The 13,056-nt window shown below is 45.0% G+C and overlaps 1 protein-coding gene across 1 annotated transcript in view; it reads right to left on the reverse strand.

The window, feature by feature from the left end:
* LOC137049098 (uncharacterized) overlaps positions 1 to 13,056 on the reverse strand; it is a 54,983-nt gene that overhangs the window by 26,468 nt on the left and 15,459 nt on the right. The window contains exons 7-10 of the mRNA XM_067427484.1: positions 9,961 to 10,114; positions 1,387 to 1,540; positions 1,229 to 1,322; positions 376 to 414 (exon numbers count right to left, since the gene is read on the reverse strand). Coding sequence (XP_067283585.1) covers positions 376 to 414; positions 1,229 to 1,322; positions 1,387 to 1,540; positions 9,961 to 10,114 — 441 coding nt within the window. The remainder of the gene's footprint in view (positions 1 to 375; positions 415 to 1,228; positions 1,323 to 1,386; positions 1,541 to 9,960; positions 10,115 to 13,056) is intronic.

The raw sequence follows: 13,056 nt of genomic DNA on the forward strand, positions 1-13,056 counted from the left end.
GAATAAATTACAGTCTACAACATATTAACAAATAAAAGCAAATTTCAGCAAATTCTTCAACCACAGAAACAGACAGATATGCTAAATGTAATTCCCCCCCTATTGTAATGAAAAAACATGCCTGCACTCAATAGTCAGCTCAATCACACAATTATCCTGAACCTTTAAAATCTTATTATGGGGTGTTCAAATAAAAAAAAAAAATTAAAAAAAAATAGCGCACACAGATCTAGTACACACTCCCAGCTCAATGAGAGAAATATGATCCTTGATTTTTAAATAAATGCATCTTTAGATGACAAGCATTAAACACTGTACATCACGGCTTTCTGCATTTTGCAATAAATGGAAACATGGAGTTGCTGAAATACTCACATCAAATTCAGTGTTGGGATCCCATCCTACCCAATGTGCCTGGAAAAAAACAACAAATATTTCACTCTTCTTTAACATGATTTCTGGAATATAACCGCCAGATTATCACATCTGGGATATATTATATATAGGATTAAAAACAAGAGACTATCTCATTACACTTATCACCACATCATAAGCTCTCTTTATACCTGGTATTACGTTTTTTTTTTTTTTTTTTTTTGACGGTACGATTTGTTTATTTGAAGAAATTGCTCACCAAGATGGAGTAATTGAAAAAATGTAATTGTGAAATATTATTGAATAACTGTTTTCTATTTAAATGTAATTTATTCCTGTGATGCAAAGCTGAATTTTCAGCATCACTATGCCAGTCTTCAGTGTCGCAAAACTCTTCAGAAATCAATCTAATATGACAATTTGCTGCTCAAGAAACATTTATGATTATCAATGTTAAAAACAGTTGTGTAAAACTTTTTTTTTAGGAGTCTTTGATTAATAAACTGTTAAAAACAGTATTTATGAGAATTTCTATTAAAATAGAAAGCTTTTGTAACATTTAACAAACATTCAAAAGTTTTGTGTCAGTAAGAATTATAATTATTTCATTTTTTTGGGAAAGAACTTAAAGAAATTTATACATTTATTCAGCAAGGATGCATTAAATTAATCAACAGTGATATATAAATAATATAGATATTTATAATGTTTCAAAAGCTCTATATTTCTATATATATATATATATATATATATATATATATATATATATATATATATATATATATATTTTTTTTTTTTTTTTTTTTTTTTTTTTTTTTTACTTTTGACCGGTAGTGTATATATGCCCACAGACCCTCCCCTTGAAGAAATCGGGACAGAAATGGTTGCATTGGACAAAAGAGACACCAGGTATAAACAGGGATGTTTCTCGCTCTTCCACTTGAGACCTGATCAACCAAAACGCATCATACTATCAATTCCAAGTTGGTTTGAACATAAAAGGGAACTCACCGAAAATTCTTTGGCCTGCTGATTTCAGATTTCTTCTTTTTCAATTTTTGGAAAATTTTTTTGCTAATTTTTGCTGAATGCTGACTATTGATCTCTGGGTTTTTCAAGTCATCCGTTGCCACTGGAAGTGTTGGACCTGAAAGTTCTTGTGGTCCTGAAACAGTCACAATTATTCATTTTTTAAATTATGCATTCACTGATGCAATCAAAAAAAAAAAAACATTAGTTACTGCTTTTTTATAGGATGTTAAGAGTCAGGGTCTAGGTAGCACCTGCTTTTTTATTGCCTATAATGTATTTTATTAGGTATCATTCAAAAGCTTAAGAATCCAAAATCATGTGAAAACAGTTTTGAAATTGAACATGTTTTCATAATAGATCCTATTAGAAGATTCAATTTTTGTCACATCAACTTTTAGAACAAAACTTTGTTAAACGTATGGCTTTGATTGTCTAGCAATTTTAGTGTCCAAATTGTTCATTTTGTAAAATTGCTCTTCCAGCATTTGAAGGATGCTGTACTCCAAAAATTCTGCCCTATTTTAATCCCAGCAAATGATACACTACTGCGGAATTTTATATAACCTTTTAAGCCAGCAATAAGCTGTTGCAGATCTCCTACGTATGTTCTTCTAAGCACAGTGAGGGTCCATGATAAAGAAACGCTACAAATAAGAAACACAAAGAAACCATCCATGCAGACAGTCATAAGGTGGTCAATACTAGGTGACTGTAAACAACAGAGGCACAAAATACCCTGTTGTCCCTGAGTCAGTGAAAATCCGCCAGGTAGGGGTTGTCGTGAGAACCATCAGTTCTGGGAACCAGGTCCAGATAAGCCAGTAAGGCTCAACAATCTACACCAGGGCTATTCAAATCTTACCCTGGAGGGCCAATGCACTGCAAAGTTTAGCTCCAACCCTGATCAAACACACCCACCTGTGTTTTTCTAATGATCCTGGAGACATTGATTAACATGTTCAGGTGTGCTTGATTAAGGTTGGAACTAAACTCTGCACTGCATTGGCCCTCCAGGGTAAGATTTGAATAGCCCTGATCTACACCTACGCCTCGTCCTCCCAGACCTTGCACAGTGTCGGTGTAAGCAAGCATACTTCTCTACGATGACGTCATCGACCGGAAGCTATAAAGCGTCCGCGAAAACAAACAGGAACTAGCTTCTGAGCCTTCAGCAAGCGATCTGTGTGAACCTGTCTGTCTATTTGGTGTTTTTGTCTGTCTATTGCAAGAGTTTTTCCACCCTTTTGTTAAATATTCCATATATATTAACAAAAAAAGAGAAAATAAAATAGATAGAAAATGGCAAGTGATAGCAGCAATTTCAGGAAGTGTGTTCATCCCTGCCCACGCTACATCACGGGTGGGGATACACACTCTCTCTGTGTTGCCTGTTTGGGAGCGCAGCATGCCCAGGCAGCCCTCGAGGGGGCTGCTTGCGAGCATTGCGATAAGTTACCACTGAGAACGCTGCGCTCCCGCCGGGCACTCTTCGAGGAGGGTGCCTCGGCTCGTGTTCCCCGCAGCTCTGGTCCCGCTGCCGCCGAGGCGGAGCGGAGGCTGCAGTCGGATCACAATTGGACGTTGCAGAGGGGTTAGAGACGGGCGCTGCCTTATCTCTGAACTCACCTGCACCGTCCAGCGGCTCTTCTCTGGGCATGGAAGCACGCATGGTGGTTTCTTCCCCCCCGAGAGAGTCGCCGGTGCTTCAACTGTCCAGCTCCGAGGAGGTGGACGTTGAAAGCATCGAGACTGAATTCGCCACTTCAGTCCCCTGCATGCGAGGAGCTCGTTGAGGTTCTGACGCGAGCAGTGGCCAGACTTAACATCGACTGGCCCACTGAGAGATCTGAGGCAGGAAGAAAGCGTGTTAGCAAGCTAGACGAAAGATTCCTGCCTTCTCGTGCTTCAAAGCCTCAACGGCGGGGCCTGCCGTTCTTTCATGACTTGCACACCGAGGTGGCAAGATCATGGAAGAGACCGGCTTCCTATCGTGTTTTCAGCCCGCAGACCTCAGTCTATAGTAACATCGCCGGGCTGAAACAATACGGTTATGGGGCGATGCCAAAGGTTGAGGAGACGCTCACGAGCCATCTCTCGCCTTCCTCGGCATCGTCCCTCAAGGCCCCGACTTTGCCCACCAGACCATTAAAAACAACGTCGGCATTGGTGGGCAAAGTGTACTCGGCAGCGGGTCAGGCGGCTGCATGCCTGCACACAATGGCTATCGTGCAGGCATATCAGGCTGACCTGCTGAGGGATCTGGATAATAGTGATGTCGTGGGGGGAGATATTGTTTCTGAGCTTCGTTCATCTGCCGATTTAGCTCTCCGGGCCACCAAGGAGACGGCCGCTCTATGGCAGCCTTGGTGGCCACGGAGAGGCATCTTTGCCTCAACCCCACAGACATCAAGGAGAGGGAGAAAGCCTTTCTGCTTGATGCGCCGCTTTCTCCTGGTGGCCTCTTCGGTGACGCAGTTCACACTGTCACCGAGAGGTTCCAGGAGTCGAAAAAGCAAGCTATGGCGCTGAAGCAGTTTCTTCCTCTCCGGGTCCAGGTCCCTGGGGCTGCTGCTGACATCAAGCAGCCCAAACCGAGTACGAGCGCCTCGCACAGGGCTAAACAGAAGCAGAGCGTCGCCACCCGAACTCTCCCTCAGCGCGGGGACGAGGGGCGGCGCTCTCAGACGAGGCCTTCGAGGGGCAGGGCTGATCTAAGGACAGTCCTGATCGCCAAGAAGGCCTCGTCTAAGTGGTTCCCCCCGTAGGGAGACAGTGTTTACCCCTGCCAACGGTACCCGTTTCCCTGCGGCACCCTCTGGGGGCCGTGCTGCCAACCCCGCCGCAATGCCGGGGCGCAGTCGGTCTCCGCGGGCCACCCTAGGGTGGTCCGTGCCCCCCTCGGGGGGCCCCCGAGCAGTCAAGTCAGTTGTTCCCTGCCGGTCCGCCGCTTCAGGGCACTGTGCTTGTTGCTCAAAATACACCAGAGGCCAGCCTCGAGAGACTTAGTAGATTTTCTAGACGAGTGGAAACGTCTATCGAACATATCTCGTTGGGTCCTGCAGGTTATCGAAAGGGGGTACGCCATTCAATTCAAAAGGCAGCCACCTCCTTTCAGCGGTGTCCTACCTACAGAGGTGGGCCCGGAGCAGGCTCTGGTAATGGCACAGGAAGTAGAGACACTCCTGCAAAAGGGGGCTATAGAAAGGGTTCCTCCTCCCGGCAGGGAGTCTGGGTTTTACAGCCGTTACTTTATCGTGCCAAAGAAGGATGGGGGCTTACGCCCGATATTAGATCTGCGTCTATTAAATCGCTCACTGGCCAAGCTCAAGTTCAAGATGCTCACACTCAGACAGATTGTGTCGCAGATCAAACTGGAGGATTGGTTTGTCACCATAGACCTCAAAGATGCGTATTTTCATGTCTCCATCCTTCCACATCACAGGAAGTTCCTGAGGTTTGCCTTCGGGGGAGAGGCATACCAATATTGAGTACTTCCTTTCGGTCTAGCTCTGTCACCCCGCACATTCACCAAGTGTGTGGATGCAGCTCTGGCACCGTTGTGTCTGCAGGACATCCGCATACTGAATTATATCGACGACTGGCTGATTCTAGCGAATACAGAACAGATGGCGGTTCAGCATCGAGATGTTGTTCTCGCGCACATGTCAAAGTTGGGGTTGAGGCTGAACGCCAAGAAGAGTGTGCTTTCTCCGGCTCAGAGAACCACTTTTCTAGGTGTGAACTGGGATTCGGTAATTATGCGGGCGCAATTATCACCAACACGCATAGCATCGATCCTGGCAGCAGTCAAAGAACAGAAGCTAGACCGGGCCGTCACTGTGAAGCAGTTCCAGAAACTGTTAGGTCTCATGGCAGCAGCGTCCAACGTAATACCTCTTGGCCTACTGTACATGAGGCCACTGCAGTGGTGGCTCAAAACAAAGGGATTCTCCCCGAGGGGAAATCCGCCCCGCACGATCAAAGTCACGCGGCGATGCCTACGTGCTCTGGTCATGTGGAAAAACCCGGGGTTTCTATCTCAGGGTCCCGTGTTAGGGGCTCATGTTCGTCGCGTAACGCTAACGACAGATGCCTCTCTCACGGGCTGGGGGGCGACCATGAGTGGTCGCTCATCCCAGGGTCTATGGCAGGAACATCAGCGGCACTGGCACATAAATCGGCTATAGATGCTCGCAGTGTTTCTTGCATTGAAACAGTTCCTGCCCGACCTCAGGGGCCACCACGTACTAGTCAGGACAGACAACACGTCCGTGGTCGCCTATATAAATCACCAGGGGGGTCTGAGGTCTCGTCCGTTGGACAAATTGGCGCATCGGATCCTCCTGTGGGCCCAAGGGAAATTGCTGTCAATCAGGGCAGTATATATCCCGGGGGTCCTGAATCAGGAAGCAGACAGCCTGTCGAGGCAGGGGCCGAGGCCCGGGGAATGGAGACTCCATCCAGAGGTGGTGGAGCTCCTATGGAAGGTATATGGGAAGGCAGAAATAGACCTATTTGCTTCGGCGGAGAATTCCCCCTGCCCGCAGTGGTTTTCTCTGTCCCATCCAGCCCCGCTGGGGTTGGATGCCATGGTACAGGAGTGTCCGAGGCTACCCCTGTACGCCTTCCCCCCGATTGTCTTGCTTCCAGGAGTTCTGGAGAGGGTACGCTGGGACGGGGCCCAAGTACTTCTAGTGGCTCCGTACTGGCCGACCAGAGTGTGGTTTTCGGACCTATCTCTCCTGGAAGGCTCTCCGATGGAGATTCCGACCAGGAGGGATCTACTCTCTCAGGCGGGCGGGAGATTCCTGCACCCACGCCCGGAGATGTGGAAACTATGGGCTTGGCCTCTGAGGGGGCCAGGCTCATAGAGGAAGGTCTCTCTGCCGAGGTTGTTGAGACCATCCTTCACTCCAGAGCTCCGTCCACGAGGAAGCTGTACGCTTTGAAATGGAAACTTTTCTCAGCATGGTGCAGAGAACGCCAGTGGGACCCAGTTAACTGCCCGGTTGGTACAGTGCTGGAGTTTCTGCAGGCAAGGTTCTCGGCAGGGTTGACCCCCTCCACAATAAAGGTGTACGTGGCGGCCTTGGGTGCCTTCCACATCCCTTTGGGTGGAGTGTCTTTGGGAAGACACCCTTTGATTACACGTTTCCTCCATGGTACTTTAAGGTTGAGGCCGGTTATGCACTCAAGGGTCCCAGCTTTGGACTTGGCCATTGTTTTGCGGGGCTTGTCCGGGCCTCCGTTCGAACCCTTAGAGGAGGTTTCGGACAAGTTCCTCACCCTTAAAACTATCTTTTTTTTGGCCATCTCATCTCTCAAAAGAATAGGAGATATTCAGTTCCTGTCAGTAGGGCCCTCATGCCTAGAGTTCGCCCTGGGGATGGTAAAAGCTTTTCTACATCCCAGGCCGGGTTACGTCCCCAAGGTTCCTACGAGCCCACGGGGCCCCATTACTCTCCAAGCCTTTTGTCCTCCTCTGTTCTCGACGTCAGACCAGGAAAGATTGAATCTGCTGTGCCCTGTTAGGGCGTTAGATACTTATGTCCACAGAGCTGCCCTGTGGAGAAAGACCAATCAGTTGTTCGTCTGTTTCGGAGCCCCTAAGAAGGGGGCTCCAGTATCTAAGCAGAGAATGAGCAAGTAGGTGGTCGAGGCCATCTCACTTGCTTATGAGGCGGCCGGGCAGCCGTCTCCTCTGGCTGTCCGGGCGCATTCTACCAGGGGTATGGCTGCTTCTAAAGCACTTTTGTCGGGGGCTTCCCTCCATGATATTTGCAATGCGGCCGGCTGGTCGTCTCCGCTAACCTTTGTCAGGTTCTACGAACTAGATCTGGCATCTACTGTTGGGGCGCAGGTACTCTCGTAATCGTGTGCGCTTCGGCTTCACACATACGAGACACTTGGTCCTATGGCGATGTGGGTATAAGCGTTCTCACAGCGTTTCGACGCAGCTCGAGTTCCCCGAAAGGGAACGTCTCGGTTACGTATGTAACCCTAGTTCCCTGAGGGAACGAGACGCTGCGTCGCTCTGCCATACTCCCGGTGTGTCCTTGATCACTTACTTCAGGCTTTATCAGAAGTTAGTTCCTGTTTGTTTTCGCGGACGCTTTATAGCTTCCGGTCGATGACGTCATCACGCCGACGATCGATCGATTTTCCGATGGAATGGTTCTACAGGCGCTTCACAACGCATTAACGCAGAGGCGTTCTCACAGCGTTTCGACGCAGCGTCTCGTTCCCTCAGGGAACTAGGGTTACATACGTAACCGAGACGTTTGTAACTACTTTAAGTGTAACCATAACCATATATTGTCATTAAATTTGTTCAATAAGCGTAACTGGGAGCCTTAATAGAGTTCAAGGGGATGGAAGCGAGCTCCCTTTCTTTCACAACCACTTTAAACTTCCATTTACAATGCCCTTTTCATCGTAGGATTTTGTTTAGTTTTCTAGTTTCCTCTTCAGTCCTCAGTCAGTCAATCTACCTAGTGGGCCTCGTCCCCATCAGCTCCTGTCAGTGGCGTAAAATTACCACAGACCTCCTGTGGACCTCCTCCTCTTGGACACTTTGATCCTGTGGCTTTGCCTTCAGCCTCGATCAGCTGTCCAGACTCCTATGCATATGCTCCTCTCCTAGTCTCCAGCGTGGACCATCGGCACTTCAGCCTCACCAGGCTTCCTTGTTGTGTTGTTATTAATGGTTGCCTAGCAACATGGGGGCGAGGACGGTGGCGTTGTCTACTCGCCATTTCTCCACCCACAAATCATGTTAACTGTACTGTTAGATTTAGATTTTATTTTTTGTGTAAAGTGACTAGTCTGACAGTCAGAGCTACAATTGGGACTGTTGCTTGATTGCTGGCAGCCACTGAGAGGACGGTGTTTGCCGTTCGCCATTTTTCACTGCATCTCCGATGTTTTTGTTTGAATTGCTGTCATTGCTTCTGGTTTGAAGGATATTTCATGTTGCTCACTGTGGCTGCTCTCTCTTCTGGGTGTCGGCTTATCACTGGTGGTCTCCCTTGGGCTCCCTTTGGGCCCTGGGTACAAACCATCTTACTGGGCCCCCGTACCATGTATGTGTATTTATAGAAAAATAAATACCGGAATGAAAAGTGCGTTATAAATAAAATCTATTATTATTATTATTTTTATTATTATTATTTTTATTATTATTATTATTATTATTATTATTATTATTATTATTATTATTATTTCGGCTCTACGTGGGTCAGACATCACCATGTATTCTCTGCGGTCTTTAAAGGGGGGGTGAAATGCTGTTTCATGCATACTGATCTTTTTACACTGTTAAAGACTTGGAATCCCATACTAAACATAGACAAAGTTTCAAAAGTTAAGGTGGACGTTTGATGGGAGTATTTCTTTGTCAAAAATACTACTTCCGGTTAGTCATAAGTTTCGGCAAGTTTTTTGAGATCATGCGTCCCCATTGACGTTAGTGGGGGCGGAATTTCCTTGTATGGGCCTTACGGACAATTCTACCGGAAGCGCGTGAGAGAGAGGGAGAGAGCGAAAGCAACAGCCTACGCCCATCAAAGCGGGGCTTGTAGGATGCTGGACAGGTGACAATTACACATAGCACATAACAATGTCACCAAAAAAGTGGGTTTTTGGTTGCCAGACCAAGACAGTCCTGCACAGATTCGCCAAAAACCCCGCGTTAAGGCAACAGTGGATGTAATTTGCTTTTCCGGATCAGCAACTGAGTTGCGCGAATGTTTATATCTGTTCGCTGCATTTCGGTGCCCAGCTCGACGCCGAATTTTCCCAATCGCCTAATGCTGAAGGGTGGAGCAGTCCCAACGTTAGAAGGGTGAGTGAGACTGCTTTTAGTCCGCTTACTGTCTACACAAACCACGCGTAAACACACAAACACACGTGCACAACTGCACTTCCCACATGTACACCTTCAAAGACAAAAATACGACGATATAATTCAAGTATAAATATGTAAATAACACAAGCCGCTAAGCATATTATATAGTTAGTGTATAACTTGTAACTTACCACATACAGACGTCCTGCTCTAGTCGTTTTTGCTGCTGCTCCTGTTCAACTGCAGCCTCTGGGTCTGATTCCGGATCATAGATGTATGGCTGTATCTGATTAAAAGCCATATTTTTATTTTGAATAAAGTTTTTTTCCGCTGTTAGGGATGACGCTCGACTCAACACACAGCGCGCTGCTGCACACGTCATTATTTAGCTCCGCTCACACGACACGCCCCCACCCGCTCGGCTTTTTTCGGAAAGACTCGGAACAGCGCATATTTCTTATATAATTATAAAAAAATAAAGACTTTTCGGAGATATGCAGGATGCAATGCTACTCTATAGGTACTCAAGATTGACATGACACTGACTGAAACTGAGTGTTTCACCCCCCCTTTAAATGCCGTTCTCTGCCCCCCCCCCCCCCCCCCCCCTTCACCCCTTTGGCAAGCTCCGCCCTCCCTCAGGCTCCACCTCTGCCCTTGATCACACTAGCTTGTCCTGCTAGCTGCACCCAAACTCTGAAACTCACCTTGTCGTCTAAGTTCATTTTTTACAGCCTCTACTCCTCCTTTCTTCTCAATGAAATCATAGATGACCTTAGACGTCTCTTTGTCTTTGAGCTGGGCCTCAGAAATGCCACACATGTCAAACAGGTTCTTTAGGTCTGGGTCCAGGTTATTCAACTGAGAAAAGACAAGGAGTGACGCGTTAACAAATGACTGGAAAGAATCTAGATACAAATCAAATCTAATAAAAAATGAACGTATGGTTCTTTTGTTATAGTACTCATCATTTGTAAATCATGCTTTTGTAGTTTATCTCATTAATTTTAGACATATGTACATTATTATTCAAAAGTTTAGGGACAGGTTTTTTAATTAATATTTTTTTTATTCAAAAGAGACATTAAAGTGTTATAAACATTATAACATATTTCTATTTAACAATATATTATTGTTATTATTATTATTATTATTATTATTATTATTATTATTATTATTATTATTATTATTAATAAATGTTCCTTGAGAAGAAAATTATCATGTTAGAATTATGTGACATTGAAGACTGGTGATCACATGAATAAATTACAATTTACAATATATTCACATAGAAAAGTTATACAGTTATTTTAAATTGTAATAATATTTGACAATATTTACTGTCTTTTTTTTTAATCAAATAAATGCAGCCTTGGTGAGCAGAAGAGACTCAAAAACATTTTAATAAAACCCCAAACTTTCTTGTCTTTATTTTGAACAGTACCTGTATATCTATTAATAATCTTTTTTTTTTTTTGCAGTTTTGATTGAAAAAAAGAAAAGAAAAAAAAGCTTGTGGCATCTTCTTTTAAAATAAATGTGGCTCTGATAGTTCACCCAAATTTTTTAATTCTGCAATTCATTACTCACCTTTATGTCACATGCCTGTCCTGTCTTGTGTGCACATGTGGGTTTTGTAGTGTGGCCATGTGCTTCTGTCTTTGTTTGATCCCTCCCCCCTTGTTATCTCATTATTGGTTTAATTTGCCCCAGCTGCGTTCCTTCGGTCCCTGCCTCATTTGTTCCCTTTTATAAGCTCCTTGTGTTCGTCAGTCTTTGTCAGATCGTTGTTATGCCTACGTCTCCCTGTGATTCTATGGAATTAACTTTGTCTCAATAAAACTGAACGAAACTAGATAAAACTGAACACAACTTTTTCAGAAACTATCAAAAATATGCCATTACAAAAGAAGAAAAACACAATCGAAATGAAAAAAATTAACTTAGTCGCACAAATGTAAATGGATATTCAGTATGCTTCATTCTTTGATAATGTTTTTCAAAGATTCGTTTTCGCAAATCGTGGATTGTGAATACATTGCCAAAGATTTCGCTTACGTTTCTCAGTTTTTCGTTGGCTGTTTTGACACAAACCTCTCATGGAGGTGGGCTTAACAGTGATCTACTCTGATTGAATCAAGAGCTTTTGATGGACAGGTCCTCTCTGACCTGCGCATATAGGAATGATCTCGCGGTGCTTTGTATTAGTTCGTAAAGATGAGCTCTCAGGAGAGACATGGAGCGGCGGCGGCTTCATCTTCATTATCTTCTTCACCCACTTGTTCTTCAAGGCAGCAATAAGTTTGTGTTATTGAAGTAACCAATAATGTCGTAATGTTTGTAATGGCATATTTTTGATAGTTTCTGAAAAAGTTGCGTTCAGTTTTATAAAGTTTCGTTCAGTTTTATTGAGACAAAGGTATTTCCATATGATTCCCCGCTTTGGTATGTTTTGAGTTTTTGTCTTATGTGTTTTACCCCCTTGTGTGTAAATCTTCATTTATCTGCACTTGAGTCCTCGCACCATTTTCATTTCTGTTGAATGTGACAGAAGATCCGACCATGTTGAGGACTCAGCAGAAGGGGGGCTTGATCCCAGAATCACTCACCACCTGTCCTCACTTTGAAAGGATTCTATGGTTTCGAGTCCTCCAACTACTCCACCAGGAGGGGGAGGAGATCAGAAAGAGATGGCCAAGGGGCTTAAGCTCATTGACTCAAGGACCTTTTTAATTATGCCCTAGATGAGCCCATGGAGTGTTGGCTCAGGAGGGTATATGTTGGATGCACCTTTGGGGTGATGGTGGAGGCTATCGGCCGCCAGCAGGAGAAAGCGGTCCCTGTACCGGTGGACTCTTCTGTGCCGGATGTGCTACTCAGGCATCCTGCTCTGCCTGCAGCCTGGGCATCTGAGCTCTGAAAACCATCATGGCCTCCTGAACTTTTTGTTTTCTCCCATCCGTCCCGCTCTAGTCTGTCCCTTCCATCCCGCCCTGGTCTGTCCTTCCCATCCCGCCCTGGTCTGTACCTCCCGTCAAGTGGAGCGTCTGGTAGCTGCTCCTTAAGGAGGGGGTAATGTCACATGCCTGTCCTGTCTTGTGTGAAGGTGGATTTTGTAGTGTGGACATTTGCTTCGGTCTTTGTTTGATCCCTCCTCCTTTCTCATTATTGGTTTAATTTGCCCCGCCTGTGTTCCCTGCCTCATTTGGTCCCTTTTATAAGCTCCTTGTGTTTGTCAGTCTTTGTCAGATTGTTGTTATGCCTACGTTTCCCCGTGATTCCCTGCTTCAGTATGTATTGAGTTTTTGGTTTGTCTCATGTTTTACCCCCTCGTGGGTGTTTTTGTTCTGTATTTGTTTTATTTTGTAAATAAATCTTCATTTATCTGCACTTGAGTCCTCGCACTATTTTCCTTTGTGTTGACCGTGACACTTCAACTACCCCTTTGTTTTAAAAAAAAATCATTAAAAAAACTAATCCATATGATTCCAGCGGTTTAGCCTAAAATATTCTGAAGAGACATAATCTTCTTATGATGAACAGATTGAATTTAGGCTTAGAGGGATATAATATTTCAGATTTCATCAAATAGATCTCTTAATTTGTGTTCTGAAGATGAACAAAAGCCTTACAGGTTTGGAATAGGCTTGCTGCTATAGTCTGTTACACTGTAGTCTGATAGCCCCAACACCATAGTTTCAAAACTATTTCAACACCTGTTTTAAGGTCTGCGCTCTCTAGCCGCTGTTTGCTGTTGCTGTGTGGATGAGTAGCCGAAAAGGATTTATTTTTGGGATGAAAAC

Source organism: Pseudorasbora parva, chromosome 20, assembly GCF_024679245.1.
Source record: "Pseudorasbora parva isolate DD20220531a chromosome 20, ASM2467924v1, whole genome shotgun sequence".
Lineage (NCBI taxonomy): Eukaryota > Metazoa > Chordata > Actinopteri > Cypriniformes > Gobionidae > Pseudorasbora > Pseudorasbora parva.